The 18,948-nt window shown below is 42.0% G+C and overlaps 2 protein-coding genes across 2 annotated transcripts in view; one reads left to right on the top strand and one right to left on the bottom strand.

The window, feature by feature from the left end:
- Positions 1-18,948, bottom strand: part of LOC137341097 (CDP-diacylglycerol--glycerol-3-phosphate 3-phosphatidyltransferase, mitochondrial) — a 92,888-nt gene that overhangs the window by 9,504 nt on the left and 64,436 nt on the right. The window lies entirely within an intron of this gene.
- Positions 1-18,948, top strand: part of LOC137341448 (dynein axonemal heavy chain 17-like) — a 574,489-nt gene that overhangs the window by 547,546 nt on the left and 7,995 nt on the right. Inside the window, exons 71-76 of the mRNA XM_068004561.1 lie at positions 343-491; positions 3,073-3,200; positions 4,992-5,219; positions 6,503-6,694; positions 8,345-8,524; positions 9,461-9,643. Coding sequence (XP_067860662.1) covers positions 343-491; positions 3,073-3,200; positions 4,992-5,219; positions 6,503-6,694; positions 8,345-8,524; positions 9,461-9,643 — 1,060 coding nt within the window. The remainder of the gene's footprint in view (positions 1-342; positions 492-3,072; positions 3,201-4,991; positions 5,220-6,502; positions 6,695-8,344; positions 8,525-9,460; positions 9,644-18,948) is intronic.

Here is an 18,948-nt window from a genome sequence, read left to right as displayed (position 1 = left end):
ATCTCCATTCAATGAGGTCTGTCAAGTACCTCAAGTATCTAAATAACTATGTAAAGCAGCATCCCGCCGGCTTTAATTGCCGGTGGGAGTCCCGCCTGCGGGAGGTGCGCGCGCACCCGACTGCGTCACTGGAGAAACTGGGGTCCGAACCCATTCCGGGATTCCGCCATTTTAGGAGCACCCCCCTCCCCAACGCACCCGCTCAGCCATCTGAAAATCGGCCCATTGTATCCCTTGATAACCTTACTTAACAAAAAACCATCAATCTCAATCTTGAAAATTTCAATTGACTCAATTTTAAAAGCTTAATCATATCATGCAATGTTATTTGTAATTTTGCAGTGGCTTTGTGGAGGAGAAGCTGGGAGCTAAATATGTGGAGGGTCGTAGTATGGAATTTTCAAAATCATATGAAGAAAGCAGTCCTTCCATTCCAATATTCTTTATTCTCTCACCAGGAGTTGATCCACTGAAGGATGTGGAGGCATTGGGTAGGTGCTTTAGATAAATATATTTATGGAAAGATACAGGATTCCAGCCCTGATTTTAACTGGGTGCCAGTTTTTGACTGGTCAGTTTTGATGTCAATTCGAAACTTACCCGCTGCAGCAATAAAGAGGCCCGGCGTATTTTGACTCTTGGGCTCGTTTAAATTCCACAGGCAACTTCCCATCTGTTCCAGGCGGGAAGTCGGCGAGAAGCAGCGCAAATTTGTGACCCACAGGATGTCCACTGAGCAGGTGAGTACACGTGATCAGCTGCCCGGCCATCCTGTGGGGTCCCCATGATCGGGGTGGGGGGGGGTGGGGAAGAGGGTGGGGAGTTTGAGATCACGGCAGGGGAGGCTTAAGATTTCCTTGCAAATTTTTTTTTTAAAAATTGAACTTACATTTACGGGCCTCTTCTGGCCCCAATTTACTCCCACGCTGGCTTGGCCTGGTGGGAAACACACTGCCGTTTCCCACTCAGGCCTCCTACTACAAATTGCAGTCAGGTCCTGATGACGCCATCGTGACCCAACAGGCATATGTTAAAAAGGACCCCGCCGGCTTTGGGCGGGTGTCCTTGCCGACCACTCAGGAGAACAGATTAAAATAGCTCCTTCCTACTACAAATTGCAGTCAGGTCCTGATGACGCCATCGTGACCCAACAGGCATATGTTAAAAAGGACCCCGCCGGCTTTGGGCGGGTGTCCTTGCCGACCACTCAGGAGAACAGATTAAAATAGCTCCCAGCAGTTCCAGGACTGGTAAGTAACTTGGGTGATTTTATGTGCCCACACGCCCGGTTTCTGCCAGGAGGGTAGGGTTAAAATCACCCCCTCGTTTATGATCAGACGGATATTCTGAGTGCAACATAATTGTTGTAGTATATTGCTAAACTAATTGCTGTTAAAGTGAGTAGTTTGGTAGACATTAATTTTACATAAGACTGTCTTTTGTGTACCTGTTGCAGATACGAATGCAATTAAGAACATAAGAACATAGAAAATAGGAGCAGGACTAGGCCATACGGCCCCTGGAGCCAGCTCTGCCATTTGATCAGATCATGGCTGATCTTCAACCTCAACTCCACTCTCCCGCCCGATCCCCATATCCCTTGATTCCCCTAGAGTCCAAAAATCTATCCCTCTCAGCCTTGAATATATTCAATGACTCAGCATCCACAGCCCTTTGGGGTAGAGAATTCCAAAAGATTCACAACGCTCTGCATGAAGAAATTCCTCCTCATCTCAGTCTTGAATGGCCGCCCCCTTATCCTGCGACTATGACCCCTAGTTCTAGACTTGCTAGCCAGGGGAAACAATCTCTCAGCATCTACCCTGTCAAGCCCCCTCATAATCTTATATGTTTCAGTGAGATCACCTCTCATTTTTCTAAACTCCAGAGAACATAGGCCCATTCTAATCAACCTCTCTTAATAGGACAACCCTCTCATCCCAGGAATTAATCTAGTGGCACTTCATTGCACCGCCTCCAAGGCAAGTATATCCTTCCTTAGATAAGGAGATCAAAACTGTATGCATTACTCCAGGTGAGGTCTCACTAAAGCCCTGTACAATTGTAGTAAAACTTCCTTATTCTTATACTCCAACCCCCTTCCATAAAGGCCAACATGCCATTTGCTTTCCTAATTGCCTGCTGTACCTGTATACTAATTTTTTGTGTTTCTTGTACGAGGACACCCAAGTCTCTCTGAACACCAACATTTAATAGTTTCTCACCATTTAAAAAATATTCTGTTTTTCTATTCTTCCTACCAAAGTGAATAACCTCACATTTCCCCACTTTATACGCCATCTGCCACCTTGTTGCCCACTCACGTAACCTGTCTATATCCCTTTGCAGACTCTTTGTATCCTCCTCACAGCTTACTTTCCCACCTAGCTTTGTATTGTCAGCAAACTTGGAAACATTACACTAGGTCCCTTCATCTAAGTCATTAATATAGATTGTAAATAGCTGAGGCCCAAGCACCAATCCTTGGGGCACCCCATTAGTTACAGCCTGCCAACCTGAGAATGACCCGTTTATCCCTACTCTGTATTTTCTGTCTGTTAACCAATCCTCTATCCATGCTAATATATTACCCGCAACCCCATGAGCCCTTACCTTGTGTAACAATCTTTTATGTGGCACCTTAGAGAATGTCTTTTGAAAATCCAAATATACTACATCCACTGGTTCCCCTTTATCTACCCTGCTAGTTACATCCTCAAAAAACTCCAGTAGATTTGTCAAACACGATTTCCCTTTCATAAAACCATGTTGACTCTGCCTAATCATATTATGATTTTCTAAGTGCCCTCTTACCACTTCCATAATAATGGATTCCAGCATTTTCCCGATGACCGACGTCAAGCTAACTGGCCTGTAATTCCCTGCTTTCTCGTCCCTCCCTTCTTGAATTAATTAATGATGATATTTCCATTGCCATAGTCAGAAAACTATCCTTTACTTCTGACAATGGCAAATTCGATAATGTACCACTGGGGTAGTATATATGTTCTGTACACTTGTTGCAGTTGGAATATAATTTATTTTGTTATTTTTCACTTTATATTCTAATAGGCAAAAAATTGGGCTTTACTCTTAACAATGGCAAATTTCATAATGTATCATTGGGACAGGGCCAGGAGATAGTGGCAGAACAAGCTTTGGATAAAGCAGCTGTCAATGGACACTGGGTTATTCTACAGGTATTGAAATGTTTAAAATGTCTAATTGTTATAATCTAATATAAAATAGCTATCACTCAAAAATAAAATTGAAAATATTTTCAAAAGTGTCTTCAAATATATGTATGCTTGATTAATGTTTATACTTTTAGAGAAGCAGTTGGTCTGTAATGTTGGAATAATCATGCTTCTATAAATATTCTGCATAAGATTAATTCTATCATTTTATTCTTCCAAAAACAGAACCAAAATACCTTATGCAATTAACTGGTAAACAGAAAAATAAACCAGGCAAATAAAAATGCCAAATGACCCAAACTCTGCCTGCATTTACTACAGTTTATAATCTTGCAACATTCACCTTAAAGATATTTCCTCATTAATAACATAAACCAGATTCAGTTTATGAAAAACTTTTTTACAACAAATGACTATCAGAGTGGAAATTGTTACACTTATAAAACGGGCGCAAGGAGATCCAATTTCTGCCCCCCCCCCCCCACCGATATGGAAAGTGTCTCCTGGATTGGCTTGGAAGGATGTGATTGCATGGAAGTTTCATTCAGTGGTAACTTTCTTTTGTACAGGAAGTGTCATCCCTGATCCAGATGTTTTGTGCAAATCATTAAGCATAGGCCACAACTCTGGGCAGCCTGTCTTGTGAAGCAGGAAGCAATTAAAACAAGATTCCTTTGACATGTCCAGCTGCAGGTCCTGGAGTATTGACAGGTGTGGCCAGAACACCTCAGCACTGCTCCTTCATTATTATACTTCTCAAAAACCCCTCTTCCTGATGTTTCTTCCATAATTGTGGGCATCAATCTGAGAATTTCCAACTACACTTTCCAACTTTAGTGACTATTCAGGTTCAGAATATGAATCTTTCATCTTTAATGGGCACTTGAGTCTGAAATGTATGCTTCTGTTTCCTGCAATATAAATGTACAATATAAGTCCTATTGATCTTGTTCCAATGTTCCAAAGTTTGCATTATTCTTGGCCTTTCATCGATTCCAGTTAGAGCTATTGGGGGAGAAATTGGCCCACGTCATGCAGAATTTCTGGGTGCTAAACGAGTGTTTGGGGGATGAATTTTGGATGGCAGTATCCCAAGCCCAGTCCCTCCCTGGAAGTATGTCGGCTGCCAAATTGGAAGGCAATGACTTCCGAGTGTCCAGGATGCCCTCTTGACACAGGTGTTAAGCCCCTTGAATATGCTAATCAGGAGCCCAATAGTTGTTTTTGGATTCCACATTTCAGCAGAAACTGGGCAGTTTTTCTGGGCGTAGTGCAGCCTAACCAGCAGTCCTTAGAAGGGTCTGCTGACCAAAAGGTAATTTGATTTCTTACTTACCTTAATGTGGAGCCAGGCGGAGCAGGAATGGGGGCCACTGCTGGCCCGTCTCCTTCCCCAATCCGTTTCTGCCCATTCGTCTCCTTCCCGCCCCCTGGACCTACCTGTGGGCCGGCTCGGCGTCCGAGCCTGCTGATTTTGAGAAGGCCCTGACCGGCGAGCTCCACCGGGATTCCTGATTGTGTCCGCAAAATGGAAATTAGTCCCGAGGCCCAATTTGGCATGAGTCTCAGCTGACGTCTTCGGGCCTGTATTCCAGGCACGCCACCCACTTCACACGGTTTTTCGGCACAAAACCATTTCTTCGGCCATTAAATTGATAAATCAAATTTTAAGCAACTAATGTTCGGTGTTGTTTGCCCAAATAGTGCAGGATAAATCTAGGATGATGAGTATCTATAATATACTCCTTGAATAGTTTAACAGTTCCTCATGTATTTGTACCAAATCTTTTGCAGAACATTCATCTAGTTGCTAAATGGCTGGGTGCATTGGATAAGAAAGTGGAACGTTATAGTTTGGGCAGTCACAAAGATTATCGTGTTTTTATGACTGCTGAGCCAGCTGCAACTGCTGATGCACATATTATTCCACAGGGATTACTGGAAAATTCCATTAAAATCACCAACGAACCCCCAACTGGAATGTATGCTAACTTGCACAAAGCTTTGGATTTGTTTGACCAGGTATGAATAAAATTGGAATATCTTTGATCTTAATTGTATCCTGATCATTGGGACAGCTTTTTTCAATGCAAATATTAGATTTATTTTTCCCTTCTCCAGTCAGTTCAGATATATTAATATTTGAAATTTAACATTGGGATGTAAGTAAAATATTAATAAATACAGTAGTGATCAGATACTACAATTTATATTGAAATAGCTGCTTTCACATATCTAAATTTACAATAAGGTTGAGTTTTTAAAATTCAAGTCTATATGCCCTAGCTGCTTTTAGTTGTCTCAAATCTTCTGTGGTTTATTCCCATTTGAGTTAATAAAATTTTGAAATTGAAGCTAAATCAGAGCAAATTTTCTGCAATGTGCTATATGATACTTTGCTCCACTGTAATTACAGCTTTAAGTTTTGACAGATGGGATTTATATTAGCCCTACCAGCCCGGCAGGAGGTTAAAAACGACTGGTTACTTAGCCACTCGGAACTTGACCCTTTGCCGCCACGTTCGATTTTAACCTGCCAGGTGCTGCAAGCGGATGAGAAACCCACCTAAAGCAGGCGGGAGCTTCATGAATTTATGAGAACTGGGGTCCTATTATGTGAAAAACCCCCCAATTGCACTTTAAATGGGGCCTGAGCATGGCAGTGGTCCTCCAGACCCCGCAAGGAAAGTCGCAGCCTCCCCTGCCCTGGACTCCCCACCCACCGTCTCTTTACTGGTTAGGCAGTAAGTGTTCACAAGATCACAAGACAATTGTGGACGACAGAGGCCATTCAGCCCATCTTAATTAATCCTAAAAGCACCCTAAAGTAACTCTATTGCAACATCCAGTTGTTTCTTAAATGGACAGAAAATCACTGTGACATGACCCTGATTTCCAATGGTGCATTCCCTGCAAGTGCCACTGATCACAGTAAATGCCAAATTGTGAAATCACTCCGATGGTCTCCTGCTACTTTGCAGATTATAAATTCAAGGTAGAAAGTCACATGTAGTATCAAGAGAACGACCAATTGGCATTACACTGCCAATTCTTAAAGGGGCAACCTGCTGTTATAAACTGCTAGCTTTTGGCTAAACCCATGGGAATATGGGGGGCCCTATATTTGGTAAATTTATTCTATTGTACAGGCAATAATCTTTTATCCCTTTTTTGCTAGGACCTAAAAAAAATGCCAATTTTTTGATATCAATTAATATTCCTGTTTTTGTTCTATGCTTGATATTATTATTAATCATTTTTATTTATGGTTAGATTTCTTAACTATTTATTTCATGTTACTGTAGGACACCTTGGAGATGTGCTCTAAAGAATCGGAATTTAAGTGCATCCTTTTTGCTCTCTGTTATTTTCATGCTGTGGTCGCTGAGAGGCGTAAATTTGGAGCACAAGGATGGAACAGATCCTATCCCTTTAACAATGGGGATCTTACAATTTCTGTTTATGTACTGTTCAACTACTTGGAAGCTAATCCTAAGGTACAACTTACACGGAGTTCATATTCCTAGTCTTGTAGATTTCAATTTTTTTGAATCATGGAAGAAAAGTATAAATTAACTTCAACCTGTAACATGGTCAATTTCTTTTGATCAAAGTGACTATTGGCAGTGCTGGGAATAGATTTTTTTTTCATTTTAGGACCTCAAAGGTGGGGGAGGGGAATTTAACATGCAACTTACACCCTCTGATCCTGCTGTCTTCTCACAGGTTCCAATATTAACCTGTTCCTTTTAGCAGGCGAGCAGGACACCCGCTAGAAGTCAGCGGGGTCCTGCTTTAAACTGCAGATCAGACTCCGGTGATGTCATCAGGGCCCAACCGCTGGCCTGCGCGGGTAAGTCCTTGTGGCTTTCCCGTCAGACAATACCTATCAGGAACAGGAGCTGGAGCCAGAAAAGGCCTAGAAAGGTTGAGTTTTTTTTATTTTATTTTGTTTCCATGTGGGCCAGGAGGAGCAGGAGTGCTCAGCTTTTGCAATGTACTTCGGTACATAAACTCAAAAGAGCACCTTTATTGTGCTAGTGTGACTGGGGAAGAAATTCATAGAATCATAGAAATTTATGTCACAGAAAGAGGCCATTCAGCCCATTGTGTCTGTGCCAGCCGAAAAAGAGCTATCTAGCCTAATCCCACTTTCCAGCTCTTGGTCTGTAGCCTTGTAGGTTACGGCACTTCAAGTGCATATCCAAGTACTTTTTAAAAGCAATGAGGGTTTCTGCCTCTACCACCTTTTCAGGCAGTGAATTCCAGACCCCCACCACCCTCTGGAGCACAAGGATGGAACAGCTCCCTTCTAATCCTTTTACCAAATACTTTAAATCTGTGCCCCCTGGTTATTGACCTCTCTGCTAAAGGTAATAGGTCCTATCCACTCTATCTAGGCCCCTCATAATTTTATACACCTCAATTAAATTTCCCCTCAGCCTCCTCCGTTCCAAAGAAAACAACCCCAACCTAACCAATCTTTTCTCATAGCTAAAATTGTCCTGTCCTGGCAACACCCTCTTAAACCTCCTCTACCTTCTTTAGTGCAATCACATCTTTGCTGTAAATTCAACTCATGGTGGCCTGTTTTGTGCCTGAAAACTGTTGACTGGGGGGAGGGGTGGATGAGGGGTACCTCGGCCATCCCACTGGTGCCCAAGGTTTGTCTGATGGAATTTTCAGGCGGCCTGTAAATGGGCGAGCAGCTCGCCAGCCTGAAATAGGCACAAGGCTGCTTAAATATGCAAATCTGGGTCCTATGCCATTGGTTAGAGGATGTGCCACATGTGTTTTATAGAAAAAAACTATTGGCAGTGGGACAAATGAATCATGGGTATTGTCACTCTCAAGACATGATCTGAATTTTTTTTTATCTAATTGACAATCCAATTTGTTTTACTTGGTGTAGTCTGTTATAGCTACTACATAGTGACAGAAGGGCTGCATGGTTTGGCGAATTAAAGAGTAGCAATGCATGAGATTGGTTGCACTATTGCTTTATTAGATGGAATAAGCCTGAGGAGCTAAATCCTATTGTAATTTACCATACTTTCATATTCATTACAAATGTTTTTCTTCAGACTTTAAAAATTGAGCTCACCAACTACATTTTTTTATCATTGTAAACTACATTTAACTAATAGGTTCCCTGGGATGATCTACGCTACCTCTTTGGTGAAATAATGTATGGAGGCCACATCACTGATGACTGGGATCGTAAATTGTGTCGTACCTATCTAGAGGAATATATCAGAAATGAAATGCTGGATGGAGAGCTTTTGCTTGCACCAGGCTTCCCTATCCCACCCAATTCTGATTACAAAGTAAGATCAGCTTTTAAAAAAAAATATTGTGCACTATTGTCACATGTCAAAAGAATATTGTCGCGCTGCTTGTTTACAAGGTCTTCCTGGCAGCCAGTCTTGGTGAATACCAGTAGCATAGGTCTTGGAGTATAAAAGCATGTTAAGATTACACCACAGATAACATGAAGATCCCACAGAATGCTAATTAGAAAATAAACACAAACTGACCTAGAATTTCCCGGAAGTAGTGGTGCTAGTGAGGGTCAGAAAGGTCATGATTCTCTTTTTTTTTTCCCACCCCCCCCCCGGCAATTATTTTGAGGTCAGCCAACACAGCTTTGGAGAACCACTTTCATTTCGATCCCAGGAATATCTGTCACCCATCTTTGGCCTGTTGGTCTGTGCGGTTCCCGGTTCGGCCTTCAGACTGGGTATGTCAGCACTCCCCAGTTCCCAACTCAGTCCTCTTCCTGCTATCGGCCAAATCTCGAGTTTGGCCCCCCAGTCGGCCAAACTTAGCTCTGCCACTGAGTGTTAGACTCCTCATTAGCATATGCAAGGGGCCTAACGCCTGTTTTAGGCTGAGGCCAAAAGTGAGTTCAAACCAAAATGGTGTCCTAAGTGTTTCCAATGCTATTTGGACGTGGGAATTTGGCCACTTAAACTGGACTCCTGTATTCTTGCTTTCCACCCAATAAGCAGGAGCAACAAGGTCCAATTTCTATCCCAATATTCTGAAAATCATAACTATTGATTGTAAATTGTAAAATGATTGCTTTATAAAACAAAACATGAATGTAACAAAGTACCTACCAATTCTGTATCTATCAATTTTCCAATTAACAAGTACTTTGTGTTTGTGAACTTTGATTATTTATAGTTTTTCTGACACAATGTTCATATATTTGTTTTAAAAAATGAAAATGACACAAATTTCCATTTGTTTGTCATAAGGGCTATCACGAGTACGTGAATGAGATATTGCCTCCTGAGAGCCCATACTTGTATGGCCTGCACCCGAATGCAGAAATTGGATTCCTGACAGTGGTCTCTGAAAAGCTGTTCCGCACAGTGCTCGAGTTGCAACCCAAAGAATCTACCGGTGATAGTGGGGCTGGGGTAACTAGGGAGGAAAAGGTACTTTTTTTAACCTTAAGGAACATGATAGGTTGAATTTTAAACCTAACCATCATAACTTCAGGCAACATATTACTTATCTTACAGACACTCCTATTAAAACATTTTTGCTTCTTTTCTTTTTTTAAAAAAAGAAAGTCAATAAAAACAAAGTTTAAATAAAAACTCAAAAAAGCAACCATTTCTAAAGCTATTTTTCAACAAAAGTTGTGTGCTTTATGCCGAGCATAGCCTAAGACAGAAGTAGAAAATTATTCCTCTTCAGTGCTTCCAGCACCTAGCTTAATTTTAATGGGGAGGAAATCATGGGAAGTCCTGAATTCTAAATATGTGCTCGTAGTCCATTAAGCTCTGCACCAGAAGGCCTGAGGAAAAAGAGGCGTTAGGTCCCTTACATATGTAAATTAGAGGCCTAAATATTAGGCTCCCTCTGAGAAATTGGATAGCGATGAGGCCTGCTCCGCTCAGGATTCTTCAGCAGTTGCTGCAGCCGAAGCAACTGCCGCCAACTAATTTCTAGAAAAAATAATCAAAAATAGTTCCTGTGGAGCTAGGAGTAGCAGGAGTGCTGCCCTGACTATAAACTACTTGCGATTTCCCCCTCCCCCTCAGACTTGCCTTCGGGTCGTTGATGGCGAGGCAAGCAGCCCCACATTCATCTTTTTAATATGCACAAGCTGTTTGTGAAGGGGCGACAGGTGCCAGTAGCTAGCCCAAAAATTAATGAGCCCAAGGCCCAATTTGGGGGCTGGTCTCAGGCCTCCCAGTTGGAAAATGGGCCTAAAGGAATTTCCACTCCATAAAGTTCGAAATAAATCTAACAGTTATAGCAGAGAGCTCATGAGGCCTGCAAAAATATTTAAAGAATTCGTAGCACAATTTCCTGGCTTTAATACAGGGATTGTGCTATATACAAACATACGAATTAAGAGCAGGAGTAGGCCATTTGGCCCCTCGAGCCTCTCTGCCATTTGATAAGATCATGGCTGATCTGATTGTGACCTCAACCCTACTTTCCCGTCTACCTACTATAACCATTGACTCCCTTGTTAATCAGGAATGTATCTAACTCAGTCTTAAAAATATTCAATGACCCTGCCTCCACTGCTCTCTGGGGAAGGGAGTTCCACAGACTCATGACTCTGAGAAAAAATTTCTCCTAGAGTCATAGAGTCATAGAGTTATACAGCACGGATAGAGGCCCTTCGGCCCATCGTGTCCGCGCCAGCCATCAAGCCCAGTCTAATCTAATCCCATATTCCAGCATTTGGTCCGTAGCCTTGTATGCTATGGCATTTCAAGTGCTCATCCAAATGCTTCTTGAATGTTGTGAGGGTTCCTGCCTCCACAACCCTCTCAGGCAGTGAGTTCCAGACTCCAACCACCCTCTGGGTGAAAAAGTTCTTTCTCAAATCCCCTCTAAACCTCCCGCCTTTTACCTTGAATCTATGCCCCCTTGTTATAGAACCCTCAACGAAGGGAAAAAGCTCCTGAGTATCCATCCTATCTATGCCCCTCATAATTTTGTACACCTCAATCATGTCCCCCCTCAGCCTCCTCTGCTCCAAGGAAAACAAACCCAATCTTCCCAGTCTCTCTTCATAGCTGAAGCGCTCCAGCCCTGGTAACATCCTGGTGAATCTCCTCTGCACCCTCTCCAAAGCGATCACATCCTTCCTGTAGTGCGGCGACCAGAACTGCACACAGTACTCCAGCTGTGGCCTAACCAGTGTTTTATACAGCTCCATCATAACCTCCTTGCTCTTATATTCTATGTCTCGGCTAATAAAGGCAAGTATCCCATATGCCTTCTTTACCACCTTATCTACCTGTTCCGCCGCCTTCAGGGATCTGTGAACTTGCACACCAAGATCCCTCTGACCCTCTGTCTTGCCTAGGGTCTTCCCATTCATTGTGTATTCCCTTGCCTTGTTAAATGGGAGACCCCTTATTTTTAAACTGTGGTCCCTAGTTCTAGTCTCTCCCATAAGGGGAAACATCCCTTCAGCATCTGCCCCTTCTAGTCCCCTCAGGAGCTTATATGTTTCAATAAGATCGCTTCTCATTCTTCTAAACTCCAGTGTATACAGGCCCAACTTGTTCAACCTTTCCCTCATAAGATAACCCCTCATCCCAGGAGCAAACTTTCTCTGAACCACCTCTAAAGCAATTATGTCCTTTTCTTAAATAAGGAGACCGAAACTGCACAGTATTCTCGATGTGGTCTCACCAATGCCCTGTACAACTGTAGCAAAACATCTCTACTTTTATATTCCATTCCCTTGCAATAAATGACAACATTCCATTTGCCTTCCTAATCACTTGCTGTACCTGCATACTAACTTTTTGTGATTCATGTACTAGGACACCCAGATCCCTCTGTACCTCAGAGTTCTGCAATCTCTCTCCCTTTAAATATGCTTTTCTATTCCTCTTGCCAAAGTGGACAAGTTCATATTTTCCCACATTATACTCCATCTGCCAAATTTTTGCCCACTCACTTAACTTATCTATATCCCTTTGAAGACTCTTTATGTCCTCTTCACAACTTACTTTCCTACCTACCTTTGTGTCATCAGCAAATTTAGCAACCATACATTCGGTCCCTTCATCCAAGTCATTGATATAGATTGTAAATAGTTGAGGCCCCAGCACTGATCCCTGTGGCACTCCACTGGTTACATCTAGCCAACCTGAAAATGACCTATTTATGCCTATTCTCTGTTTCCTGTTAGCTAACCAATCCTTTATCCATGCTAATATGTTACCCCCTACACCATGAGCTCTTATTTTGTGTAGTAACCTTAGATATGGCACGTTATCAAAAGCCTTCTGGAAATCCAAGTACACCACATCCACAGGATCCCCTTTATCCACGTTGCTTGTTACTTCCTCAAAGAACTCTAATAAATTAGTCAAACACGATTTCCCTTTCACAAAGCCGTGTTGACTCTGCCTGATTGCATTGAGATTTTCTAAGTGCCCTGCTATAATCTCCTTAATAATAGATTCTAGCCTTTTCGCTGACAGATATTAAGCTAACTGGCCTGTAGTTTCCTGCTTTCTGTCTCCCTCCTTTCTTGAATAAAGGAGTTACATTTGCTATTTTCCAATCTGATGGGACCCGTCCAGAATCTAGGGAATTTTGGAAAATTAATAGTAATGCATCTACTATCTCTGCAGCCACTTCTTTTCAGACCCTAGGATGAAGTCCGTCAGGACCTGGGGACTTGTCAGCTTTTAGTTCTAATAATTTTTTCAAAACCCTTTCCCTGGTGATTGTAAATGTTTTAAGTTTCTCCCTCCCTTTCACCTCTTGATTCACAATTATTTCTGGCATGTTATTTGTATCATCTACAGTGAAGACAGACGCAAAATATCTGTTCAATTCATCTGCCATTTTCTTATTCTCCATTATTAATTCCCCAGGCTCACTCTCTAGAGGACCAATGCTCACGTTACTTACTCTTTTCCTTTTTAAATACTCTTACTAGCTGTTTTTATATTTCTAGCTTGCTTTTCTCTCGTGCTCTAATTTCTCCCTCATTTTTTTTAGTCATTCTTTGCTGTTTTTTATATTCTGACCAATCTTCTGACCTGCCACTAATCTTTGCAGAATTGATACTATCTTTAACTTCCTTAGTTAGCCACGGATGGTACGTCCTTCCCCAGAGTCTTTCTTTCACACTGGAATGTATCTTTGCTGAGTGTTATGAAATATCTCATTAAATGTCTGCCACTTCATCTCTACTGAAAACAGCCATGGACAACTAAAGAGGTAAAGGACAGTATAAGACATAAGGAAAGGGCATACAAAAAGGCAAAAAATGGCACAGATCCTGGCAAATGGGAAAGATACAAAGATCAACAAGGGGTCACAAAACAGATAGTAAGAGCTACAAAAAGAAAGTATGAAAAGAAACTCGCATGGGTTATCAAAACCAATACAAAGAACTTTTATAGTTATATTAGGAAAAAGAGGGTGGTCAGGAGCAGTGTTGGCCCCTTAAAAACTGAAAGTGGGGATATTGTCATTGACAATGGGGAAATGGCGGACATGTTGAATAATTACTTTGCGTCAGTATTTACAGTAGAAAAAGAGGATAGCATGCCGGAAATCCCAAGAAAACTAATATTGAATCGGAGACAGGGACTCGATAAAATTAACGTAAGTTAAGCAACAGTAATGAAGAAAATAATAGCACTAAAGAGTGACAAATCCCCAGGACCAGATGGTTTCCAACCCAGGGTTTTAAAGGAAGTAGGTGAGCACATTGCGGATGCCCTAACTATAATCTTTCGAAGTTCTCTCGATTCAGGAATTGTCCCTCTAGATTGGAAAATTGCACGTCACTCCGCTTTTTAAGAAAGGAGGGGGAATCCGAGGAATTATAGACCAGTTAGCCTAACATCTGTTGTGGGGAAAATGCTGGAGTCTATAATTAAGGATAGGGCGACTGAACACCTCGAGAATTTTCAGTTAATCAGAGAGAGCCAGCATGGATTTGTGAAAGGTAGGTCGTGCCTGACAAACCTGATTGAATTTTTTGAAGAGGTGACTAAATAGTGGACAGGGGAATGTCAATGGATGTTATTTATATGGACTTCCAGAAGGCATTTGATAAGGTCCCACATAAGAGACTGTTAGCTAAGATAGAAGCCCATGGAATCGAGGGGAAAAGTACGGACTTGGTTAGGAAGTTGGCTGAGCGAAAGGCGACAGAGAGTAGGGATAATGGGTAAGTACTCACATTGGCAGGATGTGACTAGTGGAGTCCCGCAGGGATCTGTCTTGGGGCCTCAATTATTCACAATATTTATTAACGACTTAGATGAAGACATAGAAAGTCTAATATCTAAGTTTGCTGATGACACAAAGATTGGTGACATTGTAAGCAGTGTAGATGAAAACATAAAATTACAAAGCGATATTGATAGATTAGGTGAATGGGCAAAACTGTGGCAAATGGAATTCAATGTAGACAAATGTGAGATCATCCACTTTGGATCAAAAAAGGATAGAACAGGGTACTTTCTAAATGGTAAAAAGTTAAAAACAGTGGATGTCCAAAGGGACTTAGGGGTTCAGGTACACAGATCATTGAAGTGTCATGAACAGGTGCAGAAAATAATCAAGAAGGCAAATGGAATGTTGGCCTTTATATCTAGAGGACTAGAGTACAAGGCGGCAGAAGTTATGCTGCAGCTATACAAAACCCTGGTTAGACCGCACCTGGAGTACTGTGAGCAGTTCTGGGCACCGCACCTTCGGAAGGACATATTGGCCTTGGAGGGAGTGCAGCATAGGTTTACTAGAATGATACCCGGACTTCAAGGGTTAAGTTACGAGGAGAGATTACACAAATTGAGGTTGTATTCCCTGGAGTTTCGAAGGTTAAGGGGTGATCTGATCGAAGTTTATAAGATAATAAGGGGAACAGATAGGGTGGATAGAGAGAAACTATTTCTGCTGGTTGGGGATTCTAGGAGTAGGGGGCACAGTCTAAAAATTAGAGCCAGACCTTTCAGGAGCGAGATTAGAAAACATTTCTACACACAAAGGGTGGTAGAAGTTTGGAACTCTCTTCCGCAAACGGCAATTGATACTAGCTCAATTGCTAAATATAAATGTGAGATAGATAGCTTTTTGGCAACCAAAGGTATTAAGGGATATTGAGTTAGATCACAGATCAGCCATGATCTTATCAAATGGCGGAGCGGGCACGAGGGGCTGAATGGCCTACTTATGTTCCTATGTTCCTAGGTTAAGGGGTATATCATAAGTTCCCAGTTCACTTTAGCCAGCTCTGTCTTCATGCCCTCATACTTGCCCTTATTTAAGTTTAAAACACTCGTCTTAGACTTACTCTTCTCTCCCTCAAACTGAATGCGAAATTCAATCATATTGTGATCACTGCTACCTTGAGGTTTTTTTACAATGAGGTCATTAATTAATCCCTTCTCATTACACATTACCAGATCTAGAATAGCCTGCTCTCTGGTTGACTCTAGAATGTGCTGCTCGAAGAAATTGTCCCGAAAGCACTCTGTGAACTCATCTTCCAGGCTACCTTTACCAATCAGATTCTTTCAATCTATATGTAGATTAAAATCACCCATGATTATTGCTGTTCCTTTCTCACAAGCCTCCATTATTTCTTCCTGTATACCCTGTTCTACAGTGTGGTTACTGTTAGGGGGCCTATAAACTACTCCCACAAGTGACTTCTTACCTTTACTATTTCTTATTCTACCCAAACTGATTCTACATCTTGGTCTTTAGAACTAAGGTCATTTCTATTTTACTTATGTCATCCTTAATTAACAGAGCTGTTCCTCCACCTTTTCCTAGCTTCCTGTCCTTCCGAAATGTCAAGTACCCTTGAATATTCAGGTTCCAGCCTTTGTCATCTTGCAGCCATACCTCTGTAATGGCTATTAGATCGTAAATTTTTATTTCTATTTGAGCTGTCAATTCATCCATTTTGTTACGAATGCTACGCGCATTCAGATACAGAGCCTTTAGTAGTCTTTTTACTATTTTTGCAGCCTCTATCCTTATCTGCTGGCGCACTCTTAAGTTTGCACGCTCTGTCCCTTACTGCCACTCTCTGATTATCATTTCCCTTATTGCTACCTTGCTCTCTTGCCTTGTCTTCTTTCTTTAATTTATCACATCTTCCCTTACTTGATCCCTCACCCCCATTATTTAGTTTAAAGCCCTCTCTACCACCCCAGTTATACAATTCGCCAGAACACAGGCCCCAGCACGGTTCAGGTGAAGGCCGTCCCAACGGTACAGCTCCCACTTTCCCCAGTACTGGTGCCAGTGCCCCATGAATCAAAACCCATTTCCTCCCACACCAATCTTTGAGCCACGAATTTAACTCTCTGATTTTATTTACCCTATGCCAATTTGCTCGTGGCTCAGGTAATAATCCAGAGATTATCACCTTTGAGGTTCTGCTTTTTAATTTAGCTCCCAGCTGCTCATACTCCCTAAACAGAACCTCTTCCCTTGTCCTACCTATGTCGTTGGTACCTACGTGGACCATGACTCTTCACCTTTAAATTTTATTTTGAATGCTTTATGTGGAGCCAGCTTAAAGAGGAGCCAGTTTTGTATATTTTTTGTTACAATGTTTATAATAGCTTTTTTAGTTCTGAGTATTTATTATAGTATGTCATTTGGAATACATTGGGGATCTAAGCGGATGGCAGCAAAGAAAATTAAAATATTCAGTGATCAAAGAAAGAGCCCAGGATTGATTGAGAAGTGAGGCAGGTGGTGGCAATGGAAGTTAGGCCAGATCATCCAAAGCAGGTGATAAAAAGTTTTAAAAATTTACCTAGTCAGTACGGCCAAAGAAAGGCTTGGGAGGAGGGCCAGGTTTGAGGTATTAGCAGCAGGTGAGGCAGACTCAGGAGCAGGCCCGGGAATTAAGTTTTATGAATTTTGCAGCACAGGAGAGGCAGGGAACTCTAGCAGGGAATATTTTTATTATGGTAAGAGACTAGGAGCTGTGGAGGAGCAGAGAGATTTGGGTGTCCATGTACACAAATCTCTCAAAGCTCGTACACAGGTACAAAAACCAATCAAAAAGGTTAATAAAATCTTGGCCTTTATCTTAGGGGATTGGAATTCAAAGGGGAGGAAGTTATACTTCAGTTGTATAGAACCCTGGTCAGACCCCAGCTGGAGTACTGTGTTCTGTTTTGGGCACTGAACCTCTGGAAAATATATTAGCCTTGGAGAGGGCACAATGCAGTTTTACCAGAATTATACCAGATCTTAAAGGGTTAAATTGAGGACAGGTTGCCTAAACTTGGCTTGCATTCCCTTGAGTTTAGAAGATTGAGGGGTAATTTAATTGAGGTCTTTAAAATGACTAAGCGATTCGATAGAGTAGATACAGAGAAACTATTTCCTCTGGTGGAGAAATCTAGAACAAGGATGAGGGACTTTGGTTACGTGAATAGACTGGAGAAGCTGGGGTTGTTCTCCTTAGACCAGAGAAGGTTGAGAGGAGATTTGATAGAAGTGTTCAAAATCATGAAGGGTTTAGATAAGGTAATAAAGAGAAACTGTTCCCATTGGCAGAAGGGTCGAGAACCAGAGGACACAGATTTAAGGCGATTGGCAAAGAAACCAAAGGCGACATGAGGAAAAACTTTTTTACGCAGCAAGTAGTTATGATCTGGGATGCTGTGCCTGAAAGGGTGGTGGAAGCAGATTCAATCATGGCTTTCAAAAAGGAATAGGATAAATACTTGAAGGGAAAAAAATCTGCAGGGCTACAGGGAAAGAGGGGTAAAATAGGACTAACAGGATTGCTCTTACAAAGCTGGCATGGCTCGATGGGCCAAATGGCCTCCTCCTGTGCTGTAACCATTCTATGATTCTAATATAGCTAAGATGGTTGAAATTGTGCTACCAATAATGGTGCGGAGAGAGAGGAAGATGATGCACAGGGGGCCAGAGCCAGAAATTAGAGCAAGGCCATTCAGGTGTGAAATTATGTAACATTTTTTCACAAAGGATAGTGGAAATCTGGAATTCTCTCCTCCAAAAGGCTGTGGATGCTGGGCGAATTGAAATTTTCAAGACTGAGATTGATATTAGGTAAGGATATCCAGGGATCTAGAAACAAGACAGGTAAGTGGAGCTGAGGAACAGATCAGCTATGATCTAATTGAATGGCAGAACAGGTTCAAGGGGCTGAATGGCCTACTCCCTGTTCCTATGGCAGAGAATGGCAATATCCTTTGGTCTTCTGGCTCTGGCCCCCTGGTGAACACCACTGCATACCTTCCTCCAGTCCGAAAAACAATAGTTCACCACTATTCTGTGTTTCTTGTCACTTAGCCAATTTCGCATCCTTGCTGCCACTGCCCCCTTTATTCCATGGGCTTCAGTTTTGCTGACAAGCCTATTATGTGGCACTTTATCAAATGCCTTTGGCAAGTCCATAGACACATCATCAACTGTATTGCCTTCATCAAGCTCCTCTGTTACCTCATCAAAAAACTCAATCAAGTTAGTTAACCACAATTTGCCTTTAACAAATCTGTGCTGGCTTTCCTTTATTAATTCGCACGTGTACAAGTGACTATTAATTTTGTCCCCGATTATCGTTTCTAATAGCTTCCCCACCACCAAGGTTAAACTTACTGGCCTGTAATCGCCGGGTTTATTCTTACACCTTTTTTCGAACAAGGGTATAACATTTGCAATTCTCCAGTCTTCTGGCACCACCCCCATATCTAAGGAGGATTGGAAGATTATGGCCAGTACCTCTGCAATT

This window comes from Heptranchias perlo, chromosome 23 (assembly GCF_035084215.1).
Source record: "Heptranchias perlo isolate sHepPer1 chromosome 23, sHepPer1.hap1, whole genome shotgun sequence".
In the NCBI taxonomy this organism is placed as follows: Eukaryota; Metazoa; Chordata; class Chondrichthyes; order Hexanchiformes; family Hexanchidae; genus Heptranchias; species Heptranchias perlo.
The sequence above is the reverse complement of the archived record's forward strand: the minus strand, read 5'-3'. Positions and strand labels throughout refer to the sequence as shown.